Genomic DNA, 20,645 nt, shown 5'->3' on the forward strand with positions numbered 1-20,645 from the left:
GAGTACAGCTGCTGCTGAAAAGGCCCAGTTATCCTTTGAAAAGCTGTATGAGTGCCTGATATGTATCCAGCACACAGTAACAGGAAAGAAATCCAAGATGTTGCCTTGTCTTCAAGATGCTGATGCTACTGTGAAAGGAGACTCGTGAAACATTTGGTGTGCAAAGTACCAATGTGCATGACCCTGACTGAGAGGGCTGTATTAGTTTCCTACGGCTGCTGTAAAAAGTTACCACAAACACAGTGGCTTAAAACAACACAGATGTTTAATTGTACAGCTCTGGAGGTCAGACATCTGAAAGCTAAGCCAGGGTGGTGAATGGTGTTTCATTCATTCATCCCAAAAGTGGGGATGCAGTGGGGGCTGAGAAGCACAGAGCTGGGCCCTGCTCTCATGGGGTGGACTGGACTGCCATTCGTCATTTATTACTGAAGGAGAAAGATCCTCAGTTTGCTTGTGGACATTTCAAATTTGAGGTGAGAGGTGGATAAGTAAGAATAAAGTACTTCTTCAAAGAGATGAATACAGAAAAAGGAACAGACAAGATATGGCCTTGGCAATAAGGCTGGGAGGAAGAGGAAAAAGTAATAAAGAATGCAAGAGTGAAGAATGTGAGCAGGAGCAGATCACTGGCAAAGTTCAGTGACAGAACCAGAAGAAGGGAAGGAAGGCTGAGGGTCCCTTTCACAGAGACTCACGAGGATGCTTCATGTGTGCCGTGCAGTCTACATTCAGGATGTCTGCTTATTAGTTCTCTACTTTTCTTTTTCTTTTTTTTTTTTTTGAGACACAGTCTCACCCTGTCGCCCAGGCTGGAGTGCAATGGCGTGATCTTGGCTCACTGCAACCTCCACCTCCCAGGTTCAAGTGATTCTCCTGCCTCAGCCTCCTGAGTAGTTACAGGTGTTCACCACCATGCCTGGATAATTTTTTGTATCTTTAGTACAGATGGGGTTTCATCATGTTGGCCAAACTGGTCTCGAACTCCTAACCTCGTGATCCGCCTGCCTCAGCTTCCCAAAGTGCTGGGATTACAGGCATGAGTCACCACACCCAGCCAAGTTCTCTACTTTTCTTTCTTTTTTTTGAAAAAAACAAACAAAAAAAAACCCCTCCACCTCCTGGGTTCAAGTGATTCTCCTACCTCAGCCTCCCTGAGTAGTAGCTGGGATTACAGGCATGTGCCACTATGCCCAGCTAATTTTGTATTTTTAGTAGAGATGCGGTTTCTCCATGTTGATCAGGCTGCTCTCAAACCCCCGACCTCAGGTGATCCACCCACCTCGGCCTCCCAAAGTGCTGGGATTATAGCCGTCAGCCACCGCACCAGGCCAGTTCTCTACTTTTCTAATAGAAATTTGGATATTACTGATCCTACATATGTAACAGGGAGAGAAGGTGAATTTCAAAGCAGTTAATAGAAAACTTTTTCACAATTTCACTTTTTATAAAAGGAAGCTAACAGGAAGAGGTGAATGTATTAATTGTAGGATGTCCCTTGCAAGTACATGAGTGTATCTGGTATCATCTGAGGGGAGACAACTGTCTTCTTATCCCAAAGGATCTTTTTGTTAGCCCAGCACTAGGCCCCAAACCTCACCACTTGAGAATCATTCCTTTGGGTTTCATAAGCTTTGGACCAGATAGAAAATAAACACTTAAGTGCAAGTTAGCCTTAGCTCAAAAGAATAAGAAAACGAGTATTATTTTTTACCTTTTCCAACTGTCTTACTTAGCATCTTAACTTGATCCTGTAGCTTTTTTATCACTCTGTCTTTCATGTCTAATTCTTCTTCAAGATCCTGCAGCAATAAAAAGAAACCAGGATTTAGCTTAGAAGCATTTTAATCTATTTTTTTTTTTTTTTGGTAACAGCTTTATTGAGCTACAATTCACATATCTTATGATATGTGTACACTCAAAGGTTTTTCAGCGTAGTCAGAGTTGTGCTACAATCACTATTATTTAATTCCAGAATATTTTGTTACTCCAAAAAGAAAACTAACCTTTAGTGTCACTTTCTAGTTCCTCATTCCCTTCGAGCACCTGGCAATCACTCATCTACTTTCTGTCTCTGTGGATCTGCCTATTCTGGACATCTCATACAAATAAAATCATAGAATAGGTGGTCTTTTGTGTCTGGCTTCTTTCACTTAGCATGAGGTTTTCAAAGCATGTGTCAGTATTTCATATGTTCTTTTTGCTGAATAATATCCTATTGTATGGATTGACTACATTTATCTTGCTCTTATTACAAAGGAATGCCCATCATAGAGAATTTTAAAATATGTGTGTGGGAAAATGGGCTTTCTAAATGTCAGAGGCTGGAGCCACAGAAATGTTCAGAGATTTGGGCATGGTTTTGCCTTTCCTTCCTGATAAGGAGGTGGCCTTGCCCATGCTGAATTTGGCTCAAGAACCAGGAGAGTCCTCGGATACCTAGAAATATTTCCTATAAGGGACATATAGTGTTTAGGTTCTTCCAGATCTGAGCATTTGACACAGAAATAATCTAGGCTTCTCTGACCCAGCAAGATCCACCATGCATGGCCACTGCAGCTGTGTGCCCTCTAGGGACTTTCGTAGCCAAGTGACATTGTGCAGTTTCTACTCTGTGTGGCCACCTCTCTCCCTGCCACTATTCTGCGTCCCTGGCTTCACATGTTAGGAACTCTGCTGACCTTAGAATTGGAGGAGTCAGTACAGCTTCTTTCCTCCAATTCGAGTCCATCTTACATCTAATAAAATGGGTCACCTATCAACTCATAACCTAGAAAAAAACCACTGTTCACATTTTCATTTCATTCCTTTTTTCCCAATATGGTAAAGGTACATTTTATAAAACTGGCATCATAGTACATGCAAAATTTTAAATCCTACATTTTCTCTAGCTATACTGCAGATGTGTTTGATAATGACCTGGCAAGCACTCATTTCTTACACTGTATGTATGGGTAACTGTAGTCTATCCATACAATAGGATGTTATTCAGCCATAAGAATATATAAAATACTGATACATGCTACAGCATGGATGAACTTTGAAAACCTTATGCTAAGTGAAAGAAATGACTGGTTGCCATGTCATTGATAATATACCCAAACCATCATTGTAACAGCCAAATGATATTAGAGCATACAGCAGTTTAACCTTTGCTCTACTGGTAGATATCCACTTGTTTCCTTTGGGTTGCTTTTTTTCCCCTCTATGATTAATAACACTATAATGATCACCCTGAACAAAAATCTTGGTCCACATGTCCAAGTATTTACTTAAGATAGAACCTTACAAGTTGTGTTACTGAGTCAAACAGAATGTACTTTCCAAAGGTTCATGATTCATGCCTTCGAATAAGCCCTCAAGAAAGTTTACACCAATTTATGTTTCCAGCAACCATGTATGACAGTGCCCATTTTAACATGTTCTCTCCAGCAGAACATCTCCTCTATTAATTGTTATTATTATTGGTAGTAGTATTTTTAGAGACAGGTTTTGCTCTGCCACCAGGCTGGAGCACAGCAGTGTGATCATAGTTCACTGCAGCCTCAACCACTTAGGCTCAAGCAGTCTTCTTGCCTCAGTCTCCTGAGTAGCTAGAACTGTAGGCATGCACCACCACACTTGGCTAAATTTAAAAAAAAGTTTTCCTTGTAGAAATGGGGTCTTGCTACATTGCCGTGGCTGGTTGAACTCCTGGCCTCGAGTCATACTTCTGCCATGACATCTTAAAGTGCTGGGATTATGGTTGTGAGCCACTGTGCCAGGCCCAGGTCTCTGTTAATTTGATGGGTAAAAATAATACCTAGTTTTAATTTTGAATGTTTTTGATAAACAGTGAAATGATTACTAAAAGCTTTTTTAATCTCTTAATAACAATCTTCTTTTCAGTGACAAAAGAGTCTGGGAAAAAAAAACTTTCTTTAATTCAAAGCATCACATAGTGGCTTGAACAGTGTCACCTTGAAATTCATGCCCAACCCAAACTCCAGAATGTGACTTTATATGGAAACAGGGTCTTTGCAGTTGTGGTAAGCTAAGGGTCAATATGAGAGGCGGCTACTACAATTTAGGGTGGGCTATAAATTCAATGCAGGTGTCCTTATAATAGACAGAAAAGAACACAGAGACAGAGAGAAGGCCAGGTGCAGAGGCACAGGCTGGAGTTACACTGCCCCAAACCAAGGAATGCCTGGAGCCTTCTAGAAGCTGTGAGAGGCAAGGAAGGGTTTTCCTAGAGACTTCGGAGGAGTGTGCCCTGCTGACACCTTGACTTTAGCCTTCTGACCTCTATAATTGAGAGAACACATTCCTGTTGTTTTAAGGCACCTGGTTTATGGTCATTTATTACAGCAGCCCTGGCAAACTAATATAGCTCAGGTCTCATTTGTGGGTAGACTCCACAATGTATAGAGATGATGCTAATGAATAGAGATGGTATTCTTGTTGCATGTCCCTCTGCTTATCTGTAACAGTGAGACTACTCCGGGTTCAGTAAGAGCTATTGAAATGAGCATGTTAGGCCTGTCGGCTCCCCAGCTCAGCGCACCTGTGGGGAGCAGAGCCAGACACTCTGGGGAGCTCCAGAGGAGGATGCAGACCAGGACCGGGCTGCGCTCTGGGGCACCAGGAACAAACTCATAAATCCATCACGATGCACAGGGACAGTCAGTGTAAAGGATCGTGTGGGACAACATGCGCAGCACACATGACCCACCCACGTAGCTTCTCCCTGACCGCTGGCTCCACCGAGACCCCAGGGACCCACACAAGGAAGGCAAGGCAGCCTCGCACACACAGACAGCAGGTGGCTGCTTCTCTGGTGTGATGTGAGGATTCCAGTCTCTGAGAAAGTTGTATCTACCTCAAAAAAGGCAGCCGTCATGTACATGCCACTGATTGGAATTTGTTACTTCCTATTAAATGTTAAACTCCTGGAATTTCTCTTTTTGGATGTAACCACTCTTCAAAGTTAAATCCTGACACTCAAAATGTGCTTTTCCTCTATCACAGTTTTTCTATGAGATCGGAAATAGGGCCCTATCACCGGGCAGAAGGGCAGGTGGGCATGTCCACACTGACCACTGGACTCGTCAGCCCTCCGGGGTCACCCTCTTGGAAGCTCTCAGGTCTTGGAGGGGCCTGAGAGGGCCCCAGCTCCCAGGAAAGTGGCCTGTCACTTCAGCACTCCTCAGTCTTCTGGGTGCCACACAGCATCACAATTTCAAAATAATTGCTGAGGACTGATGTAGGGTTGCCCAATTTCATTTTGGTAACAGCATTTAAAACTTGGAAAAGACTTTAAACACTTTTGAAACGTTTTTAAGACTTCCATTAACATTGTGATCATTTCATAGAAGAACATTTTGACTCTAAAAATTGTAGGAAGGCCATACCCTCAGAAGAAAGCATGGGCATTTCTATGGGGTGAGTTTTGCTGGGCAAAGCGCTCAGGCGTAGGCCTTGTTAGCCTCGGTGTGATCCACGGTGACTCCACCCTGGATGGTGCCGTCCACTGATAATGCTGGGGAACCACAGCCTGTGCCTCACTGTCTCTCCGCCTTCACCCTCCCCAGGCTGGCCTGGGAGTCCCTGAGGCCCATAAGTCCCCAAGGCCTTCCCAAAGCCAACCCCAGAGACCACCTGTCTTTTAGGATAAGAAAACAGATTGCTCTGATGGAAGGACTTTTGGTCGATAGCCGTTAATCGTACATTTTAGGTGACACATCCCCGCTTTAGCAACATCAAAACACAGACAGTCTTTATCACCAAGTTAGAAGACTTCATTCTCACCCTGTTTTCCAAAGTGAGCCGAGATGCTTCCTGCCGGAAGTTACTCTTGACTTCACTTTCAGTTTCAAATTGTTTCTTCAAGTGCTCGCTGGCCTCCTGCATTTCTTGAATCTTACCAATCAGCTTCTCCTTCTCTTTGGTATGTATTTCATTTTGGGTTTCTATGGCCCTGGGAAAGGGAGGGAGGAATGGCTGGTATCAGTACGACCATCAAGGAGAAGTCACTCACTGTCATAGCAAGTGCTGATATTTCCAAAGATGGAAGAACACCTTGGACAATGTATGTGGAAAGCAAATAGTATTTGAATAGGGGTGTCCTTCCAGGGGAATGAAAAGAGACCAGGACTGGCTGGGGTATAAAACTGTCCATGGACTGCTCTAGTCTCCTTCACCTAATAAGAGATTCCATTCTCCACCCAACCCCAGCCCCACTCACGTACTGTTGGGAGTGTTGTGTCCCACCCATGGGACAGCCACACCCACAATACCCTGTGACAACTTGGCAGTCATCCCCTTTGTGATCAGCCTGGGGACGAGACACAAAGCCAGGGATCAGATAGAAGAGAGGAGGGATACCATGAGAAGAGTTCTAAAATGGTGCCTCACTCCTTTTCCGTTACTTCGGGTCCTCATCCTCATCCTACTGATGAAGTCATATGACTAAAGATGCTCTTAGGGATGTCGAGTGTCCATTTATTGTTCTGGAAAACTAAGTGTCTCAATAAGTTGGCAACAAAACAGAACATTCTCCCCACAGGGCTCTGCCAGGGCATGAGACCCTTTGTTGCTCAGGATTGAAATTTGCGGGGATAGCAATGAAGATTTTTCCATCAAAATGGGCTTTTAATTCTTACCCTAAATAGTCTGCTAATAGAAACCATTCTCTCTCACACACTCTGTTTAAACAGACAATTCAAGTGCATGCTATGGCATTTGAAGGGTACAGAGTGTACATAAACAGTGAAAAGTACGTGTCCTCCCCTCCTCTGTGCATCGATCACCACGTTATCCTCCCTGGAACCAACCAATGTTTTGTTCCTTCAACAATCTCCCAGAGATGCTACTACGGCTGCTGCTGACGATGAGTGTGTTGTGCACACATGCGTTTCTTTCCTTCCTATTTGAATGGCAATATATCACACATATTAATTAGCATCTTGCTTTTTGGGATTAGTAACGCATCTTGGTATATTCTACAGTTTCCGAAAAGCATTACATGAGCGTGAACTTGAGGTACACATTTACACTTACTTTCTTTGTGTTCCTTCCTCCTCTTGATTGCAACTTAACTGATTAGACAATTCTTCTAGTTTTCCTATAATGAGAAGAACTGTCAATACTTTGAGGGGGACAAACCACTGCATTCTGATTTGGGTTTGGTATTATTTACAATTTTTAGAGGTCCGAAACCAGGGGCATCTGATCTTTTGTCTTCTCTGGTCCACATTGGAAGAAGAATTGTCTGGGCCATACGTAAAATACACTAACACTAACGATAGCTGATGAGCTTTAAAAAAAAAAAATTGCTGCTAGGCACAGTGGCTCACGCCTGTAATCCCAGCACTTTGGGAGGCCAAGGCAGGCAGATCACGAGGTCAGGAGATCAAGACCATCCTGGCCAACATTGTGAAACCCTGTCTCTACTAAAAATGCAAAAAATTAGCTGGCTATGGTGGTATATGCCTATAATCCCAGTTACCTGGGAGGCTGAGGCAAGAGAATAGCTTCAACCAGGGAGTCGGAGGTTGCAGTAAGCCAAGATCGTGCCACTGCACTCCAGCCTGGGTGACAGAGTGAGACTCCATCTCAAAAAAAAAAAAAAAATCGCCAAAAAACTCACGTTTTAAGAAAGTTTATGAATTTGTGTTGGCTGTCCTTGAAAGCTGTCCTGGGCTGCATGTGGCCCACGGACTGTGGCTTGAACAAGCTTGTCTTAAACTGTATCCAGGCAGAGATTAAGTTTTATTTGGTCTGGACAATGTTTAAACATTTTTAAACCATCATTTAAAAATTGTAATATTTCATATAAAATTCTGGATTCCTGGGTTTTCTTTAAACATAGGAATCTCTAGCAATACTGGGCCCACATTCCCCATGGGCCATAATCAGTGGAGCTCAGAGGCAGCAACCTCTTTACTTTATTGTTTTTTTCAGAGACAGGGTCTCACTCTGTCACACAGGCTGGAGTGCAGTGGCACAATCATGGCTCACTTCAGCCTTCACCTCCCGGGCTCCAGTGATCCTCCCACTTCAGTCTCCCATGTAGCTGGGACCACAGGTGCACACTGCCATGCCTAGCTAATTTAAAAACAATTTTTGGGCCCAGTGTGGTAGCTCACGCCTGTAATCCCAGCACTTTGGGAGGCTGAGGTGGGCGGCTCATCTGACACCAGGAGTTTGAGACTAATCTGGCCAACATGGCAAAAACCCGTCTCTACTAAAAATACACACACAAAAAAAAATCAGATAAGCATGATGGTGGGTGCCTATAATCCCACATACTCAGGAGGCTGAGGCAGGAGAGTCACTTGAACCTGGGAGGTGGAGGTTGCAGTGAGCCGAGATCACACCATTGCACTCCAGCCTGGGCGACCAGAGTGAAACTCAGTCTCAAAAAAAAAAAAATTGTGTTTTTTTTTTTTTTTTTTTTTTTTGCTAGAGATGGGGTTTTGTCATATTGCCCAGACTGGTCTCGAACTCCTGGCCTTAAATGATGATCCACCCGTCTCCGCCTCCCAAAGTGCTGGGATTATAGGTGTGAGCCACAGCACTCAGCCTGCATCTCCTTTAAATGTCCCACATACCTTCCCATATCTTTCAACTAGCCCCTTTCTCACATTTGTTACCTGCCCATCCCCCTGGAGAACCAGAGTTTAAAACCCCTAAGTACAGCGACATTTCCATATCATTTCCTGAGTAGAAGAAACTGTTTTCTAAAAGCAGGTTCATGAAGGTTTGAGTTACCTTTCATTTTCTCAGCTTGTTCATTCAGGCGGATTTCAAGATCTTGCTTCTGCTTCTCTAGTTCTGAAATTTGCTGTTTAAAATCTGGGATCATCTTTAGAGAAGAATTAGAAATATTAAATACTGTGATCTGTGAACTTTAAAATCTCAGAAGCAAACTAAACTGTCTAGGTGTTCAGCCTGTGGAACACATAGTTGTGTAAAAGAGCTAGCCACAACATTAGACTGGATTGACATCATTTTTTTAAACCTCAAAACCTATAGTCTCAGGAAACACTAGTACGCTCAGAGAAAGCAGTTCTCACACAGCTATGTCAGGGAAAGAAGGATGTGTACATGTATAGAAATCCTATGCTGAACTGAGGGAGGAATTAGGTGAAGAAATGGCAGCCGGCCTCTTTGATCCAAGCCCAGATCCATCATCTCCTCATCCAGGAACAGGAAAGCCATCTTAAAGGGTCCCACTGCAACTCCTGAATTCCAGGCCATACACTGCTCTGTTAGTGGAGGTCTGGAATCACCCAGTAAATTTCTCAATCCTTTGTCCCTGTCTATCTGCATATTTTTTTACATGTCCATTGCTTCCACCCCCAGTTAGGTAAAACCAGTTTTTTTTTCCCTCCCCAAGTTTATAAACACTGGGGAAGTTTATAAAACTGAGTGGCTGAGATCCAGACCTCTGAAGTCTAACTGAAGAATACGGATGGCCCCCGATTTACAGTGGTTCAACTTACTATTTTTTCGAGTTTGTGACGGTGTGAAAGTGATATGCATTTAGCAGAAACCATACTTCAAGTACCCCTTCAACCATTCTGTGTTTCACTTTCATTATAGTATTTCATAAATTACATGAGATATTCAACACTTTATTATAAAAATCGGTTTTGTGTTAGATGATTTTGCCCAACTGCAGGCTAATGTAAGCATTCTGAGCACGTTTAAGGCAGGCTGGGCTAAGCTACAGTGCTGGGTAGGTTAGGCGCTTTATATGCATTTCCATCTCACAACACTTCCCACATACGATGGGTTCACTGGGACGCAGCCCCATGGTAAGTTGAGGAGTATTTGCACTTGTTTGATTGTGCAATTAGGTCTCACTGCAAATTCCTCCTTCAAGTTTCATCCAGGGAATAACAAAGGTGTAAAGGTCCCCCATGACCATTCCCTGTGTCCACCCCAGGTCCTCAACTGCTGCTACAGCCCTGAGATTTCCTAACACCCCCAGTTTAGGGAGAGGAGGGGGTAGTAAGGAAGTAGAGGAGCAGCAGCCTGTGAGGCCGGATGAGAAAGCTGGGAGAGCAGGGCGTCCTGGAAGCCAAGAGAACAAGGTGGAGAGGATGGGGTTAGCATCGCCAGGGGCTCCTGAGACACTAAGTAGGACTCAGGTGCAAAGGAACCCTGAGTGCTCAGCTCTGTGTAGGCAGTCAGCTAGTTGTGGGGCACACGACAGAATGGAGTGGGTGAATGGGAGGTGCGTGGAGGGAGTATGCCTACAGGGTCTTTGTAAGTCTGACTAACTCCCCAAAGGAACGAGTGATGGCCACAGGGGTGTGGGGTTGATACAGAGATGGCTTTTGAGTGAGGAGATTCCTAAAGCATTTCTCCATGCCAGTAGGCATGAGTTGGAAGAAAGAATGAGACAAATGCAGTGGATAGGAATGCTCATCACAGAGGAAGAAACTCTCGAAAATGTGAGATCTAAAGCATGAGCAGGACTGGCCTTCTGACACACTCCTGTCTCAGCTACCCTTTCACCTTAATTTTGTGGCCACTTTCCAAGGGGTTAGGGCTGGATTTAAATATAGAGACTTTAAAACATACACACCGGGCGGGCACAGTGACTTATGCCTGTAATCCCAGCACTTTGGGAGGCTGAGGCGGGCAGATCACAAGGCAGGCCGAGGTCAAGAGATCGAGACCATCCTAGCCAAGATGGTGAAACCCCGTCTCTACTAAAAATACATAAATTAGCTGGGTGTAGTGGCACGCGCCTGTAGTCCCAGCTACTTGAGAGGCTGAGGCAGGAGAATCGCCGGAGCCCAGGAGGCAGAGGTTACAGTGAACTGAGATCGAGCCACTGTACTCCAGCCTGGCGACAGGGCGAGACACTGTTTCAAAAACAAACAAACAAGCAAAACACTCTTAAACACACACACACACACACACACACACACACACACACACACACACACAATCACAGCACATGAACCCATCCTGAGGTGAACATACATACTCTTATATCAGAGTGCTCTCTGGCCTGCAGTCATTTTATAGTATGATTTCACTTCTGGAAAAAGTAATTTATAACCACTGTTTCACTGCCAAGAAACTGAATTTTACGCCACTGACAAAGAACATCTCTAGTGTGATGGCCATGACTGGGGCCCCCGGCTGAGACCATACCATGTTCTCTGACGTTAGCCTGGTAACTTCATGACGGATGCTTTCATTGATGTCATTTTCTTCTCTGAATAACTTCTGCAGGTGGTTGATTTCTTGACTCAGATGCACCACTTTGAAGTTCAAAGCTTCAATCTCCTTTTCATAGCAATCCTTCTGAGACTGAAAATGGCTCTCCAAAACACTATTAAAGGAGGGGTCAAGAAGTAAACCACACGGCCTTTGTTCTGTGCTGATGGCTAGGAGGGTGCACGTGTGTGGCAGTTACGAAGACCCACAGCAAGAGTGGTGCACCAGGTACATCAAGTTTACTTATGCACTCACACTTACAGGCTACGGAATCAGGAATGTCTAATTATAAAATTTTCTAGCTAGTTAGGAAGCATTATGTGGGGGTTAACACATAGTTAACAATGAAGAAAATTTTAGACGTTATTATATTTTTACACTCTTAATAGTTTAAAAAATATTGGCCAGGTGCAGTGGCTCACACCTGTAATCCCAGCATTTTGGGAGGCTAAGGCAGATGGATCACTTGAGGTCAGGCGCTTGAGACCGGCTTAGACAACATGGCAAAACCCCGTCTCTACTAAAAATACTAAAATTAGCTCGGCGTGGTAGTGCACGCCTGTAGTTCCAGCTAAAGGGGAGGCTGAGGCAGAAAATCACTTGAACCCAGGAGGTGGAGGATGCAGTGTGCCGAGATTGCACCATTTCACTCCAGCCTGGTGACAGGGCGAGACTCCTCAAAAACAAAACAACACAAAACAAAATAAAACATGTTCTTTGTGATACTACAGTTGTGAATACGTGTCATTATACATTCGTCAAAACCTACAGAATGTACTCCAAGAGTGAACCCTAATGTAAACTACAGACTTTGGGTGACAGTGACATGTCCGTGTTGGTTCATCAGTGTGGTCTGGGAAGTTGATAGCGAGGGAGGTTGTGTGCATGTGGTGACAGGGGTATACGGGAACTCTCTGTATTTCTGCTCAACTTTGATGTGAACCTAAAACTGCTGTAAAAAATAGTTTATTAATGTAAATAAATGCAGCATATGTCTTAAATTTAAATGTACCTACATATCTCTGGCAACATTAGCTAACTTATTTGATAATCAGTTTTCACTGTATGGGTTATGGGGTTTTTTACTAGGCATTTTATCCCGTGAAGAGACTGCTCTTCATGAATAAGCAAATTACTTAATTCTCAGAGAAATATTTCTAGTGGCTATTTGGTCATTTTACCATAAGGAATTTGTGTATCAATCTGTGTAAGGTAAACTTTGGACTTTCCAATAGTCTATTTATTATCTCTGAAAAATAAAGAAGAACCTTGAGGAGAATTTCTAACCGTGTCGCTTTCTTTAGTCCTTCATAAGCAAACCAGAGTTCTCCATCCTCATTTAAATGTTCCAAATCTTCCACAGAGAGCCTAGAAAATAAGGAAGATAAGAAAACCTATCATCCTCTCATGTTTTACATGTCTTAAAATGTTTGATCATGCAGAAATCATTACCTGCTTCTTACATCTTCAACGTCATAGCTTTCAAGAAGTTGTTTGGTGATCTCTGACATCTTTTCTGAAAGGAAAGGGCAGAGTTGTATACACATTACATTGTGGATGAGCTACCATTTCCCGTTCCCTTTCCAGGGCCACTTTTCTAGCTTCATAGAGTCTCCAGCTAAATAACCTACCAGCTATCCAATCAACCAACTAACCAACCTTCCAGCTATTCAATCAACTAGCTATCCAACCTACCAACTAACCAATCTACCATATGTCCAACCAAATTCATACCAAACGACACATTTCCTCAGCAGTGACACAGCTATGATTTTCAGCCTGCACCCATGGTCTAAGAGACTCATATTTTTATTACCTCTCATTTCCCGTTTTTGTGACTGCACATGTTTCTCCACGTCTATCTTCTGTGCCTGAAGTAGTTCTATCTCTTTTTCGAACTCAGAGATTGTCTGAATCACAGCAATGATGGAATCAGGTAAAGAAAAAACGGCGATTAAGCTTTATATAACACAAAGGGGACACTATTATAGTGTACGGTGTCTATGCAAGACTCAGTAAGCAAGACCTCACTGTAGTTTCTTTTGTAGTTAAAATCTTGTTAAGCCCTACTGCTCACACAGCTTGTCTTTGAAGCATGCTTAACTACTCAAAATGCCAGATCTACTGGGTTGTATCAGTAGAATTAAATTCCCTGGGCTGGGTGCAGTGGCTCATGCCTGTACTTCCAGCACTTTGGGAGGCTGAGGTGGGCGGATCACCTGAGGTCAGGAATTCAACCAGCCAACATGGTGAAACCCTGTCTCTACCAAAAATACAAAAAAAAAAAAATTAGTCTGGTTAGGTGGTGGGCACCTGTAGTCCCAGTGAGCCAAGATGGCGCCACTGCACTCTAGCCTGGGCGACAAGAGCAAAACTCAGTCTCAAAAAAAAAAAAAAAAAAACCAGAATAATTTTTTTTTATTTTAATATTTTATCCATTGGTGGCTTCCTTGTACTGTTAAGCCTGCAGGTGAGCAGACTACAAGAGTTGCGGCTTGGAAGCCTCTACCTAGATTTCAGAGGACAGAATAATCTTAATAGATCAAGTTGGAGAGTAACCCAGTCTTACCTACCAAAGAGGAAGTGAGTGCCACCTACTGGTCCCTCCCTGCAAGCACAGCCTCACAATTTTCTACATTTAAGATACAGACCTCAGACCTCAGCCAGATGACAGGACTCCCACAGACTGACACCAGGTTCATGTGGCTGCTAAGAGTGAAGCAGTCAGAGGAATGAAAGTGGCCCTTCCTGATCATGTGGTCTGACCTCCTACTTTTAAACAACAGGGGACGAGGCCCAGAGAAGACAGACACCTCAGCTGTGGAATTCAGCGGCCACCCAGACGCGTTTCCAAAAGTTCTTCTAAACCACACATGGCTAATACATGACAATTACAGAGAATATTTGCATACTCCTACAAATACTCTACTAATATGTATTTCACGTATTTAGTAGAAGCTTAAAAGCTTCTACTTCCCAACTTAACGAAGAAATGTCTTACATTTAAGAACAAAGGAACATTAAGTTTTCTGGTAGGGAAACAATTCACTTAAGCCTTGATTGTCCAAGCATGGATCATTACTTCGTCTGTTCATTCATTTTTCTCAAGAACTTTTTATTAAATTGCCCAGGAATATTTATATATTTTTAATTATAAATACAGGTAAAAACTAATATTTTTATGTATGATTATGCAGTTTTAAAAATTCTACCATGTGATTTTTCCCTCTCAGCTTTATAAAAATTTACTTAAAAATTTCTACCATTAATTGACAATTTATAGCTTTATTGATGTTATAATTTTGAATGTGGAATAATTAAATCAACCTAATTAACCCCAAATACTTGTCATTTTTTGTGATGAGAACATTTAAGATTTACTCGTAGCGATTTTGAAATGCACAATATACTCTTACTAACTACATTCACCACACTGTGCAATGGATAACTGTTTTTGTAAGTTTTCTAGTAACAGTTTAAATGGAAGATTTTGATAAGGTAACTTTAATGCAGGTGTTTATAGATGTGTAGATTATATAATAAGGATTCACCTCAACTGACAGTCTAATTTGGAAGTAGTCTCTACATAACATATTTAAATAACTTTACATAAATGTAATTTCAAAAAAGTTAGAAAGTTGACTTTTAAATACAGAATACAATGATTGCTAAATCAAAGGCAGCCTGGAGTTTCACAGGTGGAAGGACCGAAGGAATTAGGCTCCATTTGCCTGTGGCCTTTACACAGAAGCTTTTAGCTGTCTGATCTGTGGGAACTTGGAATTGCAATCAAATCACTTAACCAGAGGGCAGGGCTGAGCTCGAGAGCAGCTCTACCTTGGCCTGCGAGCTCAGATGGGCCACTTCCGCCTTCAAGCCATCCGAAGTGACGCGTCCCTCCTCCACCAGGTGTTGGAGTTGCATCTTCTCATCCTTGAGAGCTTTAATTTCTTCCTTCAAAGACTGAATCTGCTTCTCATAGTCTTGTGTTTTCAGTTCAAAACTTTTTTCAAGAAGCCTAGGCAGCAAAAGAAGAAAATAATTGAGTGCCGAGGATGGTGGCTCAAACCTGTAATCCCAGCACGGTGAGAGGGCGAGGCAGGCAGATTCCTTGAGACCAGGAGTTTGAGAACAGCCTGGGCAACACAGAGAGAGACCCCGTCTCCACTAAAAATACAAAAGTTAGCCAGGTGTGGTGGTGCACACCTGTACTCCCAGCTACTCAGAAGGCCGAGGTGGGAGAATCGCTTGAGCCCAGAAGGTCCAGGCTGCAGTGAGCTGAGATCAGGCCACTGCACTTCAGCCTGGGTGACAGAGCGAGACCCCTCCTTGTAACGGCTCTCACCGCCCCCACAAAAAGGAAGAAAATAATTTAGAATTGTCTCCACAGTCTTTACTTTGAATTAGAACAATACATCATTTTGAAAGCAACAAGAGGAGACAAGTTAATTAGGACCTACTGTGACAGTTCCAGCAGATAATGGCCTTATTTTTAGCAAACTGTTTCCCCTTCGATTAGGTGAAAGGCAACTTCTTACGCCTCCTGATCTGAAAGGTGTGACTTTACAATGACCACACACAGGGGACACTGGATAGGGAGGCTGAACTTAAAAGACCCATGTAGCCCCCCAGAGGGGCCAGTTTTCTTCAGCTAATACCTTGGTGTGCTCTGCCAAGTCCTGGCTCCTTCGTCATTCCAAGGATCCTGCTGGGGCTTGTTTGATCCCAAACAAGAGAGCTATCTGATATGTTCAGGAGTCTAGCCCTTCGAAAATTTGAGAATAAATGGCAGCAAATCCAGGTGCCCCAAAGTACATGGAAATCCAACTGCTCTAGAAGTTTGCTCAATTAAAAATTTGATGATTAACTAAGAAAATAATTGAAGACAGATACATAACCTAGACAGGTCCAACACAGCCCACAGGGCCCCTGAAGCACCAGCTCTATGGCTTTATTAAACCATTCTACTTGCTGAGCTATCAACTCAGTTCATAACTTGCTTTTATAGAACAAAGGGAAAAACTCTAAGAGAGCCACATTCCCAATAAATTTGTTTGATTTCTTTTTTATAGAAGTTTTTTTTTTTTTTTTTTTTTTGAGTCAGAGTCTTGGTCTGTCGCCCGGCACCAGGCTGGAGTGCAGTGGCTCGATCTCAGCTCACTGCAACCTCCACCTCCCAGGTTCAACCAATTCTCCTGCCTCAGCCTCCTGGGTAGCTGGGACTACAGGCGCATGCCACCACGCCTAGCTAATTTCTTTTTGTATTTTCAGTAGAGGCAGGGTTTCACCATGTTGGCCAGGATGGTCTTGATCTCTTGACCTCGTGATCCGCTCACCTCGGCCTCCTCAAGTGCTGGGATTACAGGCTTGAGCCACCGTGCCCGGCCTAGAAGTTTTGTTTTTTAAAGACACAGTTTCATTCTTTCACCCTGGCTGGAGTGAAGTGGTACAATCTTAACTCACTGAAACTTTCAACCCCCAGGTTCAAGTGATTCTCCTGCCTCAGGCTCCTGAGTAGCTAGGATTATAGACGCCTATCACCACATTCAGCTTACGTTTTTATTTTAGTAGAGACGAGGTTTCACCATGTTGGCCAGGCTGGCCTCAAACTCCTGACCTCAGGTAATCTGCCAGCCTTGGCCGCCCTAAGTGCAGGGATTACAGGTATGAGCCACTACACCCGGCCTCTTTTTTCTATAGATACTAACAAACTTGGTTTCCTGGTTTTTAAAAAAAACTGCAGTGCTCCCAAGAGGCCAGGAAAATGCCTATAAAAATGAAAACTGCAAGCAGCAATCTTTTTTTTTTTAAGACAGGGTCTCATTCTGTCGCCCAGTCAAGAGTGCAGTGGCACGATCTCAGCTCACTGCAACTTCTGCCTCCCAAGTTCAAGTGATTCTCCTGCCTCAGCCTCCCTAGTAGCTGGGATTACAGGCATCTGCCACCACTCCCAGCTAATTTTTGTGGTTTCACCACGTTGGCCAGGCTGGTCTTGAACTCTTAACCTCAGGTGATCCACCCACCTTGGCCTCCCAAAGTGCTGGGATTATAGGTGTGAGCCCACCACGCCTGGTCCAGAAGTCTTATGCAAAAAGTATTTTTTTTTTTTTTTAGATGGAGTCTTGCTCTGTTGCCCAGGCTGGAGTGCGATGGTGTGGTCTTGGCTCACTGCAACCTCCACCTCCCAGGTTCAAGCGATTCTCCTGCCTCAGTCTCCCAAGTAGCTGAGATTACAGGTGCATACCACCACGCCCTGCTAATTTTTGTATTTTTAGTAGATGCGGGGTTTCACCATGTTGGCCAGGCTGGTTTTGAACTACTGACCTAGGGATCTGCCCACCTTGGCCTCCCAAAGTGCTGGGATTACAGGCGTGAGCCACCACGCCTGGCCATGTAAAAAGCATCTTAGACACACAACCCGAGCTGGTCAGGAGGGTGCCCACAGACTCCAGGCCTCTTGGAACCTCCTAAGAACTGTAACAGGGGCCAGGAATTCCCCAGTTGGCTGACCAAGGACTGAACGAAGCTACAGATGAGTGCTAATGAGGAGCACGGGCAGAACACAGGCCTAGAGAGGGTGAAGAGTTTTACTCCCTTCACTGGCCTGCCTCGCCCTGACCCATTTAGGATTGCAAACAGCCCAAAATGACCTGGCCTCAGCCTGGCTCTCCAAGCGCCCTGCTGGAAATGATCACTCCCAAGTGGGCCCTGCACAGGAACAGATGCCGAAAACCAAGCTCTTCTCCTTGAATTAAAAGCTCATCGACAATTATATTTTTCTAGGTAAATGAGTTAATTAGACATATTTAAAAGCTGATGGAGGATCATGAAACACATCATATATTTGTTAACTCTTGGAGTGATTCTGTGATATTCCCTCTTCTCTTTAGAATCCTACTTCCTCACCCAGACCGAGGCTGTCCTGCTCACTGCATGGGGAAGTTTTGTATCCTACCACCCCAGGCAGCCCTGTGCCTTCTAGGTCCCCCCACAAAGAGACATGCCTAGAATGTTGTATCTCTTTCCAGGTACCCTGCCATGTACCCCAATTCCTTAAGAGAAGGGAAGCCCAGATTGGAGTCCTTGGAGATTAGCAAGGGTTTGCTATTGAGACAGGAAAGGTAGGCTGGTACAGTACAAGGTCAGGCATCCGCCTTAATTTCTGTGAGGTGTGTTACTTACTTTACCTCCTGGGATAAAAGACAAACTAACAAGTACAATAGGTGGGAAAGGAAGGGAGGGAGGTTCATTTCCTAGGCAAGAATGTTAATTCTTGGATTTAGTGGAAGTTGAAGGGGGTAGTAGTCTCTGAGTTTCGCACTGTCTTAGCAATAAAGTAAAAAAAGAAAGAAAGAAAGAAAGAAATTCCTGGTAGTCCGCTGTACACACCCAGCAGAAGCTTTACGGACTACTCCAGAATGTGTGCACTATCTGATAGCACACATTGTGGAACTCGGCTCTCATAAATCTCTAATCTCATTTCCTAAAAATAGTCACACCCCACTTTCCTGTATCTGTGATCTGCTATATGCAAGCTGAGAAGGAAAATATAAAACAGCACGGAGAGAAGAAAGAAGTAGCTTTAAGGCAAACCAGATTCCATACATTCTTTGTTGTTCTTCCTTTCGTACATCATCAAAGAGCTGCTTGGTGAGGTTGTCCATTTTTTCTGTAAAAAGAGAATGCTTTTTGAGATATGTCTGCCAAATCAATAACTTGATTGTTTCATGTTAAGTTTAACAATCATGTGGTGTTTATTACTAAAAGGGCTTACAGTGAGAGTGTAGATCATTTTTTATAAACATGAAATACAGATGAGAGGGTTTCAAAATAATTCCCACAAATCTGTCAAGCTGGAATTATCAATAGTTTCATTTATAGTACTTTTATCATTTATGACTGACTGTCATTTATTAAAATAGGTCTATTGGCTGTGAGACAATGAATATTATTAAAAATAAATAGAAACCCTTTGGGGAGAAAATGATCTATTTGTGACAAGGCTTCTCAATCTTGGCACTATTGATACTTTGAGCTGGATAACTCTCTGCTGTGGAGAGGGGCTGTCTCATGCATTGCAGGATTTTGAGCAGCATCCCCGGCTTCTACCCTCTAGAAGCCCGTAGCATTTCTGCTCCAGCTGTGACGACCAAAATTGTCTCCAAACATCGCCAAATGTCTGGGGGTGGGGCGACAGCAAGCAAAGCTGAGAACCACTCATCTGTGATAACCGAGAAAATAATTAAGTGTCTGTCTTCATCTGGGGAAGAAGAAGTACAAAAAAAGACAGCTGTTAACACTGAAATACAAGAGTCGTAAACACAAAGTCTGCAGGCTGAAGGGCAGGACATTCCGTGGCTGTGACAACCCCACATTCTCAGCACACCCATATGCCACAGGGCCATCAAAATGGGAGACTGGCAATGCAGCCTTTCAACGGTGATGTCTCTATTTGCACTGAGCTGACATCTCATCATCGAGCTCCACCTCGCCTCTGAGCCCCACCCCAGAAGGGGTCCTTGGGGTGTAGTGTCGATAGCAATTCTCCAAATTACTTTTTTTTTAAGCCAATGGTTTAATAGTTTGTCTAACATAGTGCTAAATGTTTCTGAATCAAAACGACTGCTTCAGAAGGTTGTAAGGCAGCCAGGAAATACTGGGGGAAGTGCTCAAGCTTTAATTTAGACGAAGCCAACACATCTGATATAACTTCAACTTTCAATTAACCAAAAGCATTGGCTTTAATTCTGGTGCTTACCATCTTGGGCCATTTGCAAATGAGCTAAAGAAGCGGCTCAAATGTGATTTACTTCCTAAGAGGAACGGGGTTATGTTCAGGTTAAGTTGGAATCTCAAAAAGGGGAAATGCCATTTGATAGCATCCGTGGGTCACAGGTCACAAGCATAGGTAAAAGTTGGTGCTGCTCAGAAAACACTGTTTACCATGTCGGGGGAGGCGCACAGGATAAGCAGCTTATAATTATTAGGTTGAAAGTTGTCATGGACTTTTTGGAAGAGGATATAAAGTTACTTATCCAAACATGACATGGTCTCAGAAATATAATTTTAAGGTTATATTCCTGAGAATTTAAATGTCCTTGTGGGAAATTCTACTTGAAATTAGGGGGGAAACCCCCAAAACAACTACCCAAGAGGAGTGTGCTGTTATAAAAAGGGTGGAGATGGGGAAACCCTTTCCTAACTCAGGTTCAAGGTTTACTCCAGACCTGACCTGCTCCTGTTCATCTCTGACCTTCACATGGCTCCTGTGCCACACCATCAGCCCTACAGAGACAGGGTGGAGGGCTCACGGCATTGGAATGAGAGGGTATGCCCTGCTCCTATCAGCACCTGCATGGCCTTTCCTGCCCCGTGCCTGGTCTCAGGTGGTTTACTCCCTCTTCATCAACATCCGCCCCTCC

The 20,645-nt window shown here is 43.6% G+C and overlaps 1 protein-coding gene across 2 annotated transcripts in view; it reads right to left on the minus strand.

The window, feature by feature from the left end:
* The window catches only part of MYO5C (myosin VC), a 107,276-nt gene that overhangs the window by 26,186 nt on the left and 60,445 nt on the right, over nt 1-20,645 (minus strand). For both annotated transcript variants that reach the window (XM_064365688.1, XM_064365687.1), the window contains exons 24-33: nt 18,829-18,892; nt 15,061-15,241; nt 13,040-13,133; nt 12,676-12,739; nt 12,511-12,591; nt 11,158-11,338; nt 8,755-8,848; nt 7,042-7,105; nt 5,791-5,959; nt 1,715-1,802 (exon numbers count right to left, since the gene is read on the minus strand). In XM_064365688.1, the coding sequence (XP_064221758.1) occupies nt 1,715-1,802; nt 5,791-5,959; nt 7,042-7,105; nt 8,755-8,848; nt 11,158-11,338; nt 12,511-12,591; nt 12,676-12,739; nt 13,040-13,133; nt 15,061-15,241; nt 18,829-18,892 (1,080 nt within the window). The remainder of the gene's footprint in view (nt 1-1,714; nt 1,803-5,790; nt 5,960-7,041; nt 7,106-8,754; nt 8,849-11,157; nt 11,339-12,510; nt 12,592-12,675; nt 12,740-13,039; nt 13,134-15,060; nt 15,242-18,828; nt 18,893-20,645) is intronic.

Source organism: Aotus nancymaae, unplaced genomic scaffold (assembly GCF_030222135.1).
Source record: "Aotus nancymaae isolate 86718 unplaced genomic scaffold, 86718_ANA_hifiasm-v0.15.2.pri h1tg000062l, whole genome shotgun sequence".
NCBI classification, from domain to species: Eukaryota; Metazoa; Chordata; class Mammalia; order Primates; family Aotidae; genus Aotus; species Aotus nancymaae.